Source organism: Mytilus californianus, unplaced genomic scaffold, assembly GCF_021869535.1.
Source record: "Mytilus californianus isolate M0D057914Y unplaced genomic scaffold, xbMytCali1.0.p SCAF_3, whole genome shotgun sequence".
NCBI lineage: Eukaryota > Metazoa > Mollusca > Bivalvia > Mytilida > Mytilidae > Mytilus > Mytilus californianus.
The window spans coordinates 131,739,613-131,758,572 of record NW_026262679.1 but is presented as its reverse complement, the minus strand read 5'-3'; the positions used below and the strand labels follow the sequence as shown (position 1 = coordinate 131,758,572).

General features: G+C 34.6%; 1 protein-coding gene across 1 annotated transcript in view; it reads left to right on the top strand.

Moving 5' to 3' along the window:
• LOC127733776 (uncharacterized) overlaps nt 1-18,032 on the top strand; it is a 60,006-nt gene extending 41,974 nt beyond the window's left edge. Inside the window, exons 8-13 of the mRNA XM_052243090.1 lie at nt 1,509-1,610; nt 3,779-3,880; nt 10,103-10,168; nt 12,965-13,030; nt 15,235-15,300; nt 17,959-18,032. Coding sequence (XP_052099050.1) covers nt 1,509-1,610; nt 3,779-3,880; nt 10,103-10,168; nt 12,965-13,030; nt 15,235-15,300; nt 17,959-18,032 — 476 coding nt within the window. The remainder of the gene's footprint in view (nt 1-1,508; nt 1,611-3,778; nt 3,881-10,102; nt 10,169-12,964; nt 13,031-15,234; nt 15,301-17,958) is intronic.
• Nucleotides 18,033-18,960: the final 928 nt, after the last annotated feature.

Here is an 18,960-nt window from a genome sequence, read left to right as displayed (position 1 = left end):
TCAGATATAAAGGGAAATGTATGCCACCTACACCATAAAATAGAGATATATGTAACGTCCGCATGATAAATCAGATATAAAGGGAAATTCTTGTAACAAAAAGTCAGTTGAGGTTTGTCGTATACTGTAAGGAGATAAGTTTGTTTGCATCACTTTATCATAACTTTAGCGACCGGAAGGACATTGTCGTCCTCCTGAAATAGCTGGTCGTCCCGATCAAGATGGTCGTCCCGAAAAAGCTGATCAACCCGCATCTTCGGAACGACTTATGACAATTATCGTGCGGAAGCATAAGTCGTCGTCCCGAAGATGCGGTTCGATCAGCTTTTTCGGGACGACAATTTTGATCGGGACGACCAGCTGTTTCGGTACGACAATCTTGATCGTTCGGGACGACCAGCTGTTTCGAGACGACAATGTCCTACCGGATGCTTAATATGTGATCAAGTATTGCAACAAAAACTGAACCGACCATGCGAGGGCTGTATAGTCAGTCAAGGTCGTTAAAAACTCCCATCATCATCAACAAAAACTGATCTTCGCAGTGTTTGACAAACCTCAACACACTTTATTGATACAGATCCCTCTTTTATATGCAAATACTCGGTCGAGACTGCAATTGGCTTATATACAATATAAACTTTCTTGCGTTGTATCAAAACATTTTATAACCGAAAAAGCTGATCAACCAGCATCTTCGGGACGACTTATGCTTCCGCACGATAATTGTCACATAAAAAAGGAAAATTTATAAAAGTATTCAGAAAAGGTTTGTCATACACTGTGAGAAGGTCAGTTTATTTATATATTTCTTATCGTTCATTTATATTAGGGGAAACTTTGTAACAGTAAGTCAGTTGACTGTTGTCATACACCGCGAAATGGTCAGTTTACATTGCGTGTCTTAATTTATTAACTACTTCATATTTCTTATTCTGAAGTAAATATTTTAAATATATATGTTTTTTTCGTCAGATGCATGTTTGTCGCCATTGTTTCATTGTTTATGCCAGCTCAGGGAGCTTGTCGAAGCATGTTAGAAGCACACATTTACTCATCAAGCATCCTTGTGACGTGTGTGGGAAGGTGTATAAGCGAACAGACTCCTTAATGGTTCACAAGAGGAAGTTTCATCCAGAGGTATGGAAATATCAGATTTTCGATATATAAAACATTATTGTTTTATGTTCTTACAATTTTTTCATCAAGGATAATTTCAACCCAAACATTTTACACTTAGGTTCTTCTTTTATTTAAATGTTTTGACATTGTCCAACATATGCTCAGTCTATATAGAAATAACAATATGTGGTATGAGTGCCATTAGACAACTCTCCATCCAATTCACAATGTACGGCCTTCAACAAAGGAGCTTTAGCTCACACAGAACAGCAAGTTATAAAGGGCCCTAAAATGATTAGTGTAACCAACCGTCTAATCTAATATATGCTATGTGATAAGTTAACATCTGGACGAATTTTGACACAACTCCTATTCTTGTTTTATAGTTATTCAGGCAGGAAGCACAGCAGACATACACCTGCGACACGTGCCAACAAGTGTTCAGTCGGAGAAAGGAGCTACAATTCCATCTCTCCAGAAACCATCAGGTAACATTATTATAAGCACAGTTTTAAACAAATCATGCACACACTGTTACATTTTAAAATATGGATACAGTTATCACTGATTGATTAATAAAGAAGTCTTAAAAATAGTAACTTAATATTTCCATTTTTCATATACAGGCTGGAACTCCACCAACAGCAATACCGCGGCCAGCACCAGTTTCAGCATCAGCTGCATCACCAACTAAAACAGTTAAGTAACATTGTATAACAACTTAAATTACTTATGGTTTGTTATTCCGCACGATAACCTTTTTCGTTACCAGTCCAAATTTCTATACAAGATATAATCAGTATATAACATAGCAATACAATGACACATGATTCACTATTATTTTTGGAGAAAAAAAATAACATCAGTTATGTTTTTTCCTTTTTTTTCCAGAGTGAAATGGCAAAAACTATCGACCAACTGCTGGACGGCTGGCTTCAGGTAGATGAGAGAGATGTGAAAGAAGAGGTAGCGCGTCTCGAAGAACTTTTACGCTGTTAAAGGTTAGTAATAAAAGTGTTTTTCTTATTTCCTTATATATCAAACCTTTTAAACAATTATGTTTGACTACTGATCGTTTTTATGACATTATATGTAAAATGTAATATGTTGGATGCTAAAACCTATTTGTTACATTACCAATTGTTAAATTAAAAAAAAAATACGCCCTTTAGAACGTGTGTTGCCTGATAAGTACTCGTATCTTCTAATTCATCAGTAGTTAAACGCTTTATTTAAAAACAAATTGTTTTATATCAAGCAACATAGAACATTATCGTAGCAGCCAGCTGAAGTGTTTATATCATTTTATCTTTTTTAGATATCATACTGGTTCCAAACGATTGAAAAATGAAGAAAGAATATTATATGTATATTATTATGTTATTTTAATAGTACTAAATATATCGCTATTTATATGTCTGTTATAAAATGTTGTGTATAAAATGTAAATACGTGATCAAGTATTGCAACAAAAACTGAACCGACCATGCGAGGGCTGTATAGTCAGTCAAGGTCGTTAAAAACTCCTATCATCATCAACAAAAACTGATCTTCGCAGTGTTTGACAAACCGCAACACACTTTATTGATACAGATCCCTCTTTTATATGCAAATACTCGTTCGAGACGGCAATTGGCTTATATACAATATAAACTTTCTTGCGTTGTATCAAAACATTTTATAACTTACTGTTGCAAAGTTTACCCTAACATAAATGCACGAAGGAGATCAGTTTCTTTGCATCACTTAATCATAACTTTAGCGTCCGGAAGGACACTGTCGTCCCGAAATAGCTGGTCGTCCCAATCAAAATGGTCGTCCCGAAAAAGCTGATCAACCAGCATCTTCGGGACGACTTATGCTTCCGCACGATAATTGTCACATAAAAAAGGAAAATTTATAAAAGTATTCAGAAAAGGTTTGTCATACACTGTGAGAAGGTCAGTTTATTTATATATTTCTTATCGTCCATTTATATTAGGGGAAACTTTGTAACAGTAAGTCAGTTGACTGTTGTCATACACCGCGAAATGGTCAGTTTACATTGCGTGTCTTATTTATTAACTACTTCATATTTCTTATTCTGAAGTAAATATTTTAAATATATATTTTTTTTTCGTCAGATGCATGTTTGTCGCCATTGTTTCATTGTTTATGCCAGCTCAGGGAGCTTGTCGAAGCATGTTAGAAGCACACATTTACTCATCAAGCATCCTTGTGACGTGTGTGGGAAGGTGTATAAGCGAACAGACTCCTTAATGGTTCACAAGAGGAAGTTTCATCCAGAGGTATGGAAATATCAGATTTTCGATATATAAAACATTATTGTTTTATGTTCTTACAATTTTTTCATCAAGGATAATTTCAACCCAAACATTTTACACTTAGGTTCTTCTTTTATTTAAATGTTTTGACATTGTCCAACATATACTCAGTCTATATAGAAATAACAATATGTGGTATGAGTGCCATTAGACAACTCTCCATCCAATTCACAATGTACGGCCTTCAACAAAGGAGCTTTAGCTCACACATAACAGCAAGTTATAAAGGGCCCTAAAATGATTAGTGTAACCAACCGTCTAATCTAATATATGCTATGTGATAAGTTAACATCTTGACGAATTTTTACACAACTCCTATTCTTGTTTTATAGTTATTCAGGCAGGAAGCACAGCAGACATACACCTGCGACACGTGCCAACAAGTGTTCAGTCGGAGAAAGGAGCTACAATTCCATCTCTCCAGAAACCATCAGGTAACATTATTATAAGCACAGTTTTAAACAAATCATGCACACACTGTTACATTTTAAAATATGGATACAGTTATCAATGATTGATTAATAAAGAAGTCATAAAAATAGTAACTTAATATTTCCATTTTTCATATACAGGCTGGAACTCCACCAACAGCAATACCTCGGCCAGCACCAGTTTCAGCATCAGCTGCATCACCAACTAAAACAGTTAAGTAACATTGTATAACAACTTAAATTACTTATGGTTTGTTATTCCGCACGATAACCTTTTTCGTTACCAGTCCAAATTTCTATACAAGATATAATCAGTATATAACATAGCAATACAATGACACATGATTCACTATTATTTTTGAAGAAAAAAAATAACATCAGTTATGTTTTTTTTCCTTTTTTTTCCAGAGTGAAATGGCAAAAACTATCGACCAACTGCTGGACGGCTGGCTTCAGGTAGATGAGAGAGATGTGAAAGAAGAGGTAGCGCGTCTCGAAGAACTTTTACGCTGTTAAAGGTTAGTAATAAAAGTTTTTTTCTTATTTCCTTATATATCAAACCTTTTAAACAATTATGTTTGACTACTGATCGTTTTTATGACATTATATGTAAAATGTAATATGTTGGATCCTAAACCTATTTGTAACATTACCAATTGTTAAATTAAAAAAAAAATACGCCCTTTAGAACGTGTGTTGCCTGATAAGTACTCGTATCTTCTAATTCATCAGTAAACGCCTTATTTAAAAACAAATTGTTTTATATCAAGCAACATAGAACATTATCATAGCAGCCAGCTGAAGTGTTTATATCATTTTATCTTTTTTAGATATCATACTGGTTCCAAACGATTGAAAAATGAAGAAAGAATATTATATGTATATTATTATGTTATTTTTATAGTACTAAGTATGTCGCTATTTATATGTCTGTTATAAAATGTTGTGTATAAAATGTAAATACCTGAAAAAAAAAAAAAAAAAATATAGGCTATTTATTGTAGCAGGCAGTAGATTTATTTTGTCGGCTCAATTAAATTGTTTATAATTTTTTTTTTGTATGCCACCTACACCATAAATATAGAGATATCTGTAACGTCCGCATGATAAATCAGATATAAAGGGAAATGTATGCCACCTACACCATAAAATAGAGATATATGTAACGTCCGCATGATAAATCAGATATAAAGGGAAATTCTTGTAACAAAAAGTCAGTTGAGGTTTGTCATATACTGTAAGGAGATAAGTTTGTTTGCATCACTTTATCATAACTTTAGCGACCGGAAGGACATTGTCGTCCTCCTGAAATAGCTGGTCGTCCCGATCAAGATGGTCGTCCCGAAAAAGCTTTCTCATTTGTACTTTAGCTTTCAGAGAGCCTGTGAACAGATTGTTCAATTGAACTACTCTTTAGACGCACTTCAAAACAGGTACAACAAAGCCAAGACTGACAACAAGTTAAATCATCTCACAATTCAATCAATGTAGTTCGTGTATTGCATTATTTTATTTCAACCAAACATGTATTTCATTTGAAATATTAATGAAAAATAAACATGAGATTATTGCCAAGAAAAAACCATACACAAAGTAACACGTTTTTGTTTTCTCTTTTTTTTACCGTCTTTAATCAGACATCTCAATGTCTTCTAAAGGATCTTCTGAAATAATGTGCTAAACTTCACCGAACAGTTCTTGCCTCAGTTCGGCTACGGACTCTGCTTTCTGGTGAGCGTAGTCGTAGAATATGTTGCGCAATCCTTCAACAACTGCTATACGTAGACATAGCGAGTATTCGAAAGACTTGTTGTCAGTCTTGGCTTTGTTGTACCTGTTTTGAAGTGCGTCTAAAGAGTAGTTCAATTGAACAATCTGTTCACAGGCTCTCTTGAATCGACGTTCCCTCTCAACCAGTTTAGACCTCTTGTTGAGGTTTCTCATTTGTACTTTAGCTTTCATGATTGTAGTTGTTAGCACTATGAGAGTTGAAACAAGTTCTGATGATTGTTTAGAAAGGATAACTCTTCTTAGTGACACCTGAAATTTAGAATTAATAGAGTAAATAGATAAGACCCGGAATGTAATCTATCTTTTTCTCGCGGTGTATGAAAACATTTTACTAACTTACTGTTTCAAAGTTTAGCCTTACATAAATGGACGAATTTTTTTTTAAATAATCGTTCAAGACGTCAATTGGCTTATGTACAATTATGGGGTTAGGGTTAGGGAAGGGGCCTTGAACGAGTGTTTGACAATTGAAGTGCCCTTTGTAACTTCTGTGCATGTGTGTTCTTTGTTGTGACAGCGCATGCGTGATATTTCTTGAAATATTTCTAAGTACAGTGTTTGAAAAGTGCCTTTGACTTCAATGTTCAAACATGTGTAGAATTGATTCGAATAGAGATATTTTCTTAAAGTTAACTGTTCCGGAAAGCGGAAAAGGCGATCTAGATGACGGAAACTTATTGGTATCACTGAGGTGTACGGCGTACTTTCCTACTTCACTGAAGAAACGTTTGTGTGAGAGTAAAGCCAAACCCCGACATTAACCACAAACTCCTAAACTACAAAAACATGCAGTCTTCACCATAATCTTGGTTGTCCTTTTTTGGAAGATTTTTTAATTTTAATCCGATCGGAGCACAGGATCATGTTGAGATTTCGAAAATCGACTTTGAAAATTACCGAAAACCATAAGTGACACCCACCCTTCCAAAACTGATTTTTGAGAATTTCTAGAAAAAAACTTACTACGAAAATACAATCGGTTACCCCCAAGACTACTTATCCGTTCTAAGATAAATTAAGGCCTTCAAAATAACGATTTTAACGAATTTTGGGTTTGGGTTAGGGTTAAGGTTTGGGTTAGGGTTAGTATTTAGGTGAACATTGGGGTTAGGGTTAGGGAAGGGGCCTTGAGCGAGTGTTTGACAATTGAAGTGCCCTTTGTCTCTTCTGCGCGTGTATGCACTTTGTTGTGATAGCGCATGCGTGATATTTCGCAATTGGTAATGTAACAAATAGGTTTTAGCATAAAACTTATTAAATTTTACATATAAAGTCATAAAAACAATCAGTAGTCAAACATGATTGTTTGAAAGGTTTGATATATAAGGAAATAAGAAAACAACTTTTATTACTAACCTTCAACAGCGTAAAAGTTCTTCGAGACGCGCCCGCTCTTCTTTCACATCTCTCTCATCTACCTCGAGCCAGCCGTCCAGCAGTTAGTCGATAGTTTTTGCCATTTTACTCTGGAAAAAAAAGGAAAAAACATAACTGATGTTGTTTTTTTTTTTCAAAATTAATAGTGAATCATGTGTCATTATATTGATATATTATATAGACTGATTATATCTTGTATAGAACTTTGGACTGGTAACGAAAAAAGTTATCGTGCGGAATAGCAAACCATAAGTAATCTAAGTAGTTATACGATGGAGACAATGGTGGGGTTCCAACCTGTATATGAAAAATAGAAAAATTAAGTTAATATTTTTAAGACTTCTTTCATTAATCAATCAGTAATAACTGTATCCATATGTTAAAATGTAACAGTGTGTGCATGATTTGTTTAAAACTGCGGTAATAATAATGATACCTGATGGTTTCTGGAGAGTTGGAATTGTAACTCCTTTCTCCGTCTGAACATTTGTTGGTACGTGTCGCAGGTGTATGTCTGCTGTGCTTCCTGCCTGAATAACTATAAAACAAGAATAGGAGGTGTGTCAACATTCGTCCAGATGTTAACTTATGAAATAACATATATAAGTTAATACGGTTGGTTAAACTAGTCATTTTGGGGCCCTTTATAACTTGCTGTTCTGTGTGAGCTAAAGCTCCTTTGTTGAAGGCCGTACATTGTGAATTGGATGGAGAGTTGTCTAATGGCACTCATACCACATGTTGTTATTTCTATATAGACTGAGTATAAGTTGGACAATGTCAAAACAGTTAAATAAAAGAAGACACTAAGTGTAAAATGTTTGGGTTGAAATTATCCTTGATGAAAAAATTGTAAGAACATAAAACAATAACGTTTTATATATCGAAAATCTGATATTTCCATACCTCTGGATGAAACTTCCTCTTGTGAACCATTAAGGAGTCTGTTCGCTTATACACCTTCCCACACACGTCACAAGGATGCTTGATGAGTAAATGTGTGCTTCTAACATGCTTCGACAAGCTCCCTGAGCTGGCATAAACAATGAAACAATGGCGACAAACATGCATCTGACGAAAAAAAAATATATATTTAAAATATTTACTTCAGAATAAGAAATATGAAGTAGTTAATAAATAAGACACGCAATGTAAACTGACCATTTCGCGGTGTATGACAACAGTCAACTGACTTACTGTTACAAAGTTTCCCCTAATATAAATGGACGATAAGAAATATATAAATAAACTGACCTTCTCACAATTTTCCTTTTTTATGTGACAATTATCGTGCGGAAGCATAAGTCGTCCCGAAGATGCTGGTTGATCAGCTTTTTCGGGACGACCATTTTGATTGGGACGACCAGCTATTTCGGGACGACAATGTCCTTCCGGACGCTAAAGTTATGATTAAGTGATGCAAAGAAACTGATCTCCTTCGTGCATTTATGTTAGGGTAAACTTTGCAACAGTAAGTTATAAAATGTTTTGATACAACGCAAGAAAGTTTATATTGTATATAAGCCAATTGCCGTCTCGAACGAGTATTTGCATATAAAAGAGGGATCTGTATCAATAAAGTGTGTTGAGGTTTGTCAAACACTGCGAAGATCAGTTTTTGTTGATGATGATGGGAGTTTTTAACGACCTTGACTGACTATACAGCCCTCGCATGGTCGGTTCAGTTTTTGTTGCAATACTTGATCACATATTAAGCATCCGGTAGGACATTGTCGTCCCGAAACAGCTGGTCGTCCCGAACGATCAAGATTGTCGTACCGAAACAGCTGGTCGTCCCGATCAAAATTGTCGTCCCGAAAAAGCTGATCGAACCGCATCTTCGGGACGACGACTTATGCTTCCGCACGATAATTGTCATAAGTCGTTCCGAAGATGCGGGTTGATCAGCTTTTTCGGGACGACCATCTTGATCGGGACGACCAGCTATTTCAGGAGGACGACAATGTCCTTCCGGTCGCTAAAGTTATGATAAAGTGATGCAAACAAACTTATCTCCTTACAGTATACGACAAACCTCAACTGACTTTTTGTTACAAGAATTTCCCTTTATATCTGATTTATCATGCGGACGTTACATATATCTCTATTTTATGGTGTAGGTGGCATACATTTCCCTTTATATCTGATTTATCATGCGGACGTTACAGATATCTCTATATTTATGGTGTAGGTGGCATACAAAAAAAAAATTATAAACAATTTAATTGAGCCGACAAAATAAATCTACTGCCTGCTACAATAAATAGCCTATATTTTTTTTTTTTTTTTTTCAGGTATTTACATTTTATACACAACATTTTATAACAGACATATAAATAGCGACATACTTAGTACTATAAAAATAACATAATAATATACATATAATATTCTTTCTTCATTTTTCAATCGTTTGGAACCAGTATGATATCTAAAAAAGATAAAATGATATAAACACTTCAGCTGGCTGCTATGATAATGTTCTATGTTGCTTGATATAAAACAATTTGTTTTTAAATAAGGCGTTTAACTACTGATGAATTAGAAGATACGAGTACTTATCAGGCAACACACGTTCTAAAGGGCGTATTTTTTTTTTAATTTAACAATTGGTAATGTTACAAATAGGTTTAGGATCCAACATATTACATTTTACATATAATGTCATAAAAACGATCAGTAGTCAAACATAATTGTTTAAAAGGTTTGATATATAAGAAAATAAGAAAAAAACTTTTATTACTAACCTTTAACAGCGTAAAAGTTCTTCGAGACGCGCTACCTCTTCTTTCACATCTCTCTCATCTACCTGAAGCCAGCCGTCCAGCAGTTGGTCGATAGTTTTTGCCATTTCACTCTGGAAAAAAAAGGAAAAAAAACATAACTGATGTTATTTTTTTTCTTCAAAAATAATAGTGAATCATGTGTCATTGTATTGCTATGTTATATACTGATTATATCTTGTATAGAAATTTGGACTGGTAACGAAAAAGGTTATCGTGCGGAATAACAAACCATAAGTAATTTAAGTTGTTATACAATGTTACTTAACTGTTTTAGTTGGTGATGCAGCCGATGCTGAAACTGGTGCTGGCCGAGGTATTGCTGTTGGTGGAGTTCCAGCCTGTATATGAAAAATGGAAATATTAAGTTACTATTTTTAAGACTTCTTTATTAATCAATCATTGATAACTGTATCCATATTTTAAAATGTAACAGTGTGTGCATGATTTGTTTAAAACTGTGCTTATAATAATGTTACCTGATGGTTTCTGGAGAGATGGAATTGTAGCTCCTTTCTCCGACTGAACACTTGTTGGCACGTGTCGCAGGTGTATGTCTGCTGTGCTTCCTGCCTGAATAACTATAAAACAAGAATAGAAGTTGTGTAAAAATTCGTCAAGATGTTAACTTATCACATAGCATATATTAGATTAGACGGTTGGTTACACTAATCATTTTAGGGCCCTTTATAACTTGCTGTTCTGTGTGAGCTAAAGCTCCTTTGTTGAAGGCCGTACATTGTGAATTGGATGGAGAGTTGTCTAATGGCACTCATACCACATATTGTTATTTCTATATAGACTGAGTATATGTTGGACAATGTCAAAACATTTAAATAAAAGAAGAACCTAAGTGTAAAATGTTTGGGTTCAAATTATCCTTGATGAAAAAATTGTAAGAACATAAAACAATAATGTTTTATATATCGAAAATCTGATATTTCCATACCTCTGGATGAAACTTCCTCTTGTGAACCATTAAGGAGTCTGTTCGCTTATACACCTTCCCACACACGTCACAAGGATGCTTGATGAGTAAATGTGTGCTTCTAACATGCTTCGACAAGCTCCCTGAGCTGGCATAAACAATGAAACAATGGCGACAAACATGCATCTGACGAAAAAAAAATATATATTTAAAATATTTACTTCAGAATAAGAAATATGAAGTAGTTAATAAATAAGACACGCAATGTAAACTGACCATTTCGCGGTGTATGACAACAGTCAACTGACTTACTGTTACAAAGTTTCCCCTAATATAAATGAACGATAAGAAATATATAAATAAACTGACCTTCTCACAGTGTATGACAAACCTTTTCTGAATACTTTTATAAATTTTCCTTTTTTATGTGACAATTATCGTGCGGAAGCATAAGTCGTCCCGAAGATGCTGGTTGATCAGCTTTTTCGGGACGACCATTTTGATTGGGACGACCAGCTATTTCGGGACGACAGTGTCCTTCCGGACGCTAAAGTTATGATTAAGTGATGCAAAGAAACTGATCTCCTTCGTGCATTTATGTTAGGGTAAACTTTGCAACAGTAAGTTATAAAATGTTTTGATACAACGCAAGAAAGTTTATATTGTATATAAGCCAATTGCCGTCTCGAACGAGTATTTGCATATAAAAGAGGGATCTGTATCAATAAAGTGTGTTGAGGTTTGTCAAACACTGCGAAGATCAGTTTTTGTTGATGATGATGGGAGTTTTTAACGACCTTGACTGACTATACAGCCCTCGCATGGTCGGTTCAGTTTTTGTTGCAATACTTGATCACATATTAAGCATCCGGTAGGACATTGTCGTCCCGAAACAGCTGGTCGTCCCGAACGATCAAGATTGTCGTACCGAAACAGCTGGTCGTCCCGATCAAAATTGTCGTCCCGAAAAAGCTGATCGAACCGCATCTTCGGGACGACGACTTATGCTTCCGCACGATAATTGTCATAAGTCGTTCCGAAGATGCGGGTTGATCAGCTTTTTCGGGACGACCATCTTGATCGGGACGACCAGCTATTTCAGGAGGACGACAATGTCCTTCCGGTCGCTAAAGTTATGATAAAGTGATGCAAACAAACTTATCTCCTTACAGTATACGACAAACCTCAACTGACTTTTTGTTACAAGAATTTCCCTTTATATCTGATTTATCATGCGGACGTTACATATATCTCTATTTTATGGTGTAGGTGGCATATATTTCCCTTTATATCTGATTTATCATGCGGACGTTACAGATATCTCTATATTTATGGTGTAGGTGGCATACAAAAAAAAAATTATAAACAATTTAATTGAGCCGACAAAATAAATCTACTGCCTGCTACAATAAATAGCCTATATTTTTTTTTTTTTTTTTTTTTTTTCAGGTATTTACATTTTATACACAACATTTTATAACAGACATATAAATAGCGATATACTTAGTACTATTAAAATAACATAATAATATACATATAATATTCTTTCTTCATTTTTCAATCGTTTGGAACCAGTATGATATCTAAAAAAGATAAAATGATATAAACACTTCAGCTGGCTGCTTTGATAATGTTCTATGTTGCTTGATATAAAACAATTTGTTTTTTAATAAGGCGTTTAACTACTGATGAATTAGAAGATACGAGTACTTATCAGGCAACACACGTTCTAAAGGGCGTATTTTTTTTTTAATTTAACAATTGGTAATGTAACAAATAGGTTTTAGCATCCAACATATTACATTTTACATATAATGTCATAAAAACGATCAGTAGTCAAACATAATTGTTTAAAAGGTTTGATATATAAGGAAATAAGAAAAAAACTTTTATTACTAACCTTTAACAGCGTAAAAGTTCTTCGAGACGCGCTACCTCTTCTTTCACATCTCTCTCATCTACCTGAAGCCAGCCGTCCAGCAGTTGGTCGATAGTTTTTGCCATTTCACTCTGATAAAAAAAGGAAAAAACATAACTGATGTTATTTTTGTTCTCCAAAAATAATAGTGAATCATGTGTCATTGTATTGCTATGTTATATACTGATTATATCTTGTATAGAAATTTGGACTGGTAACGAAAAAGGTTATCGTGCGGAATAACAAACCATAAGTAATTTAAGTTGTTATACAATGTTACTTAACTGTTTTAGTTGGTGATGCAGCTGATGCTGAAACTGGTGCTGGCCGAGGTATTGCTGTTGGTGGAGTTCCAGCCTGTATATGAAAAATGGAAATATTAAGTTACTATTTTTAAGACTTCTTTATTAATCAATCAGTGATAACTGTATCCATATTTTAAAATGTAACAGTGTGTGCATGATTTGTTTAAAACTGTGCTTATAATAATGTTACCTGATGGTTTCTGGAGAGATGGAATTGTAGCTCCTTTCTCCGACTGAACACTTGTTGGCACGTGTCGCAGGTGTATGTCTGCTGTGCTTCCTGCCTGAATAACTATAAAACAAGAATAGGAGTTGTGTCAAAATTCGTCCAGATGTTAACTTATCACATAGCATATATTAGATTAGACGGTTGGTTACACTAATCATTTTAGGGCCCTTTATAACTTGCTGTTCTGTGTGAGCTAAAGCTCCTTTGTTGAAGGCCGTACATTGTGAATTGGATGGAGAGTTGTCTAATGGCACTCATACCACATATTGTTATTTCTATATAGACTGAGTATATGTTGGACAATGTCAAAACATTTAAATAAAAGAAGACACTAAGTGTAAAATGTTTGGGTTGAAATTATCCTTGATGAAAAAATTGTAAGAACATAAAACAATAATGTTTTATATATCGAAAATCTGATATTTCCATACCTCTGGATGAAACTTCCTCTTGTGAACCATTAAGGAGTCTGTTCGCTTATACACCTTCCCACACACGTCACAAGGATGCTTGATGAGTAAATGTGTGCTTCTAACATGCTTCGACAAGCTCCCTGAGCTGGCATAAACAATGAAACAATGGCGACAAACATGCATCTGACGAAAAAAACATATATATTTAAAATATTTACTTCAGAATAAGAAATATGAAGTAGTTAATAAATAAGATACGCAATGTAAACTGACCATTTCGCGGTGTATGACAACAGTCAACTGACTTACTGTTACAAAGTTTCCCCTAATATAAATGAACGATAAGAAATATATAAATAAACTGACCTTCTCACAGTGTATGACAAACCTTTTCTGAATACTTTTATAAATTTTCCTTTTTTATGTGACAATTATCGTGCGGAAGCATAAGTCGTCCCGAAGATGCTGGTTGATCAGCTTTTTCGGGACGACCATTTTGATTGGGACGACCAGCTATTTCGGGACGACAGTGTCCTTCCGGACGCTAAAGTTATGATTAAGTGATGCAAAGAAACTGATCTCCTTCGTGCATTTATGTTAGGGTAAACTTTGCAACAGTAAGTTATAAAATGTTTTGATACAACGCAAGAAAGTTTATATTGTATATAAGCCAATTGCCGTCTCGAACGAGTATTTGCATATAAAAGAGGGATCTGTATCAATAAAGTGTGTTGCGGTTTGTCAAACACTGCGAAGATCAGTTTTTGTTGATGATGATAGGAGTTTTTAACGACCTTGACTGACTATACAGCCCTCGCATGGTCGGTTCAGTTTTTGTTGCAATACTTGATCACGTATTTACATTTTATACACAACATTTTATAACAGACATATAAATAGCGATATATTTAGTACTATTAAAATAACATAATAATATACATATAATATTCTTTCTTCATTTTTCAATCGTTTGGAACCAGTATGATATCTAAAAAAGATAAAATGATATAAACACTTCAGTTGGCTGCTACGATAATGTTCTATGTTGCTTGATATAAAACAATTTGTTTTTAAATAAGGCGTTTAACTACTGATGAATTAGAAGATACGAGTACTTATCAGGCAACACACGTTCTAAAGGGCGTATTTTTTTTTTAATTTAACAATTGGTAATGTAACAAATAGGTTTTAGCATCCAACATATTACATTTTACATATAATGTCATAAAAACGATCAGTAGTCAAACATAATTGTTTAAAAGGTTTGATATATAAGGAAATAAGAAAAACACTTTTATTACTAACCTTTAACAGCGTAAAAGTTCTTCGAGACGCGCTACCTCTTCTTTCACATCTCTCTCATCTACCTGAAGCCAGCCGTCCAGCAGTTGGTCGATAGTTTTTGCCATTTCACTCTGGAAAAAAAAGGAAAAAACATAACTGATGTTATTTTTTTTCTCCAAAAATAATAGTGAATCATGTGTCATTGTATTGCTATGTTATATACTGATTATATCTTGTATAGAAATTTGGACTGGTAACGAAAAAGGTTATCGTGCGGAATAACAAACCATAAGTAATTTAAGTTGTTATACAATGTTACTTAACTGTTTTAGTTGGTGATGCAGCTGATGCTGAAACTGGTGCTGGCCGAGGTATTGCTGTTGGTGGAGTTCCAGCCTGTATATGAAAAATGGAAATATTAAGTTACTATTTTTAAGACTTCTTTATTAATCAATCAGTGATAACTGTATCCATATTTTAAAATGTAACAGTGTGTGCATGATTTGTTTAAAACTGTGCTTATAATAATGTTACCTGATGGTTTCTGGAGAGATGGAATTGTAGCTCCTTTCTCCGACTGAACACTTGTTGGCACGTGTCGCAGGTGTATGTCTGCTGTGCTTCCTGCCTGAATAACTATAAAACAAGAATAGGAGTTGTGTCAAAATTCGTCCAGATGTTAACTTATCACATAGCATATATTAGATTAGACGGTTGGTTACACTAATCATTTTAGGGCCCTTTATAACTTGCTGTTCTGTGTGAGCTAAAGCTCCTTTGTTGAAGGCCGTACATTGTGAATTGGATGGAGAGTTGTCTAATGGCACTCATACCACATATTGTTATTTCTATATAGACTGAGTATATGTTGGACAATGTCAAAACATTTAAATAAAAGAAGACCCTAAGTGTAAAATGTTTGGGTTGAAATTATCCTTGATGAAAAAATTGTAAGAACATAAAACAATAATGTTTTATATATCGAAAATCTGATATTTCCATACCTCTGGATGAAACTTCCTCTTGTGAACCATTAAGGAGTCTGTTCGCTTATACACCTTCCCACACACGTCACAAGGATGCTTGATGAGTAAATGTGTGCTTCTAACATGCTTCGACAAGCTCCCTGAGCTGGCATAAACAATGAAACAATGGCGACAAACATGCATCTGACGAAAAAAACATATATATTTAAAATATTTACTTCAGAATAAGAAATATGAAGTAGTTAATAAATTAAGACACGCAATGTAAACTGACCATTTCGCGGTGTATGACAACAGTCAACTGACTTACTGTTACAAAGTTTCCCCTAATATAAATGAACGATAAGAAATATATAAATAAACTGACCTTCTCACAGTGTATGACAAACCTTTTCTGAATACTTTTATAAATTTTCCTTTTTTATGTGACAATTATCGTGCGGAAGCATAAGTCGTCCCGAAGATGCTGGTTGATCAGCTTTTTCGGTTATAAAATGTTTTGATACAACGCAAGAAAGTTTATATTGTATATAAGCCAATTGCAGTCTCGACCGAGTATTTGCATATAAAAGAGGGATCTGTATCAATAAAGTGTGTTGAGGTTTGTCAAACACTGCGAAGATCAGTTTTTGTTGATGATGATGGGAGTTTTTAACGACCTTGACTGACTATACAGCCCTCGCATGGTCGGTTCAGTTTTTGTTGCAATACTTGATCACATATTAAGCATCCGGTAGGACATTGTCGTCTCGAAACAGCTGGTCGTCCCGAACGATCAAGATTGTCGTACCGAAACAGCTGGTCGTCCCGATCAAAATTGTCGTCCCGAAAAAGCTGATCGAACCGCATCTTCGGGACGACGACTTATGCTTCCGCACGATAATTGTCATAAGTCGTTCCGAAGATGCGGGTTGATCAGCTTTTTCGGGACGACCATCTTGATCGGGACGACCAGCTATTTCAGGAGGACGACAATGTCCTTCCGGTCGCTAAAGTTATGATAAAGTGATGCAAACAAACTTATCTCCTTACAGTATACGACAAACCTCAACTGACTTTTTGTTACAAGAATTTCCCTTTATATCTGATTTATCATGCGGACGTTACATATATCTCTATTTTATGGTGTAGGTGGCATACATTTCCCTTTATATCTGATTTATCATGCGGACGTTACAGATATCTCTATATTTATGGTGTAGGTGGCATACAAAAAAAAAAATTATAAACAATTTAATTGAGCCGACAAAATAAATCTACTGCCTGCTACAATAAATAGCCTATATTTTTTTTTTTTTTTTTTTCAGGTATTTACATTTTATACACAACATTTTATAACAGACATATAAATAGCGATATACTTAGTACTATTAAAATAACATAATAATATACATATAATATTCTTTCTTCATTTTTCAATCGTTTGGAACCAGTATGATATCTAAAAAAGATAAAATGATATAAACACTTCAGCTGGCTGCTTTGATAATGTTCTATGTTGCTTGATATAAAACAATTTGTTTTTTAATAAGGCGTTTAACTACTGATGAATTAGAAGATACGAGTACTTATCAGGCAACACACGTTCTAAAGGGCGTATTTTTTTTTTTAATTTAACAATTGGTAATGTAACAAATAGGTTTTAGCATCCAACATATTACATTTTACATATAATGTCATAAAAACGATCAGTAGTCAAACATAATTGTTTAAAAGGTTTGATATATAAGGAAATAAGAAAAAAACTTTTATTACTAACCTTTAACAGCGTAAAAGTTCTTCGAGACGCGCTACCTCTTCTTTCACTTCTCTCTCATCTACCTGAAGCCAGCCGTCCAGCAGTTGGTCGATAGTTTTTGCCATTTCACTCTGATAAAAAAAGGAAAAAACATAACTGATGTTATTTTTTTTCTCCAAAAATAATAGTGAATCATGTGTCATTGTATTGCTATGTTATATACTGATTATATCTTGTATAGAAATTTGGACTGGTAACGAAAAAGGTTATCGTGCGGAATAACAAACCATAAGTAATTTAAGTTGTTATACAATGTTACTTAACTGTTTTAGTTGGTGATGCAGCTGATGCTGAAACTGGTGCTGGCCGAGGTATTGCTGTTGGTGGAGTTCCAGCCTGTATATGAAAAATGGAAATATTAAGTTACTATTTTTAAGACTTCTTTATTAATCAATCAGTGATAACTGTATCCATATTTTAAAATGTAACAGTGTGTGCATGATTTGTTTAAAACTGTGCTTATAATAATGTTACCTGATGGTTTCTGGAGAGATGGAATTGTAGCTCCTTTCTCCGACTGAATCCTAGGTTTGTTATGCAGTTTGGTGTGTTGCTGTCAATTCAAAAATTAGAATTTTTGGGGGGAATATCACGCTTGCGCAATCACAACATTAACCCAAACTCCTAAACTACAAAAGACAAAGACATGCTGTCTTCACCATAGTCTTGGTTTCCTTTTTATGATAGATGTTTTAATTTCAATCCGATAGGAGCACAGAATCATGCTGATATCTTGAAAAGATCAACTTTGATAAGTACCGAAAACCATAACCTGAACCCGACCCTTCAGAAACTATGATTTTTGAGACGTTCGTGAAAATTCTTTATAAGAAACTACAATCAGTTACCCCCAAGACTACATATCCTTATCCGTTCAGAGATAAAGTCAGGCTTTCAAAATACTGATTTTAACGAATTTTGGGTTTGCGCTACCTTCTCACAGTGACTGATACACCTATTCTGTATGCTTTTAATCCTAATCGATGTAATAATTAGCGGCAGGAAGCATAAGTTGTCGTCCCGAGGATGCAGGTCCATCAGCTTTTTCGGGACGAACATCTGTTTCGGGACTACAATGGATTTTAATAGAGCTTTTTTTTTAAAGTTAACTGTTCCAAAAAGATAAAAATAAAAAAAGAAGATGTGGTATGATTGCCAATGAGACAACTCTCCACAATAGACAAAAACGACACAGAAATTAACAACTATAGGTCACCGTACGGCCTTCAACAATGAGTAAAGCCCATACCGCATAGTCAGCTATAAACGACCCC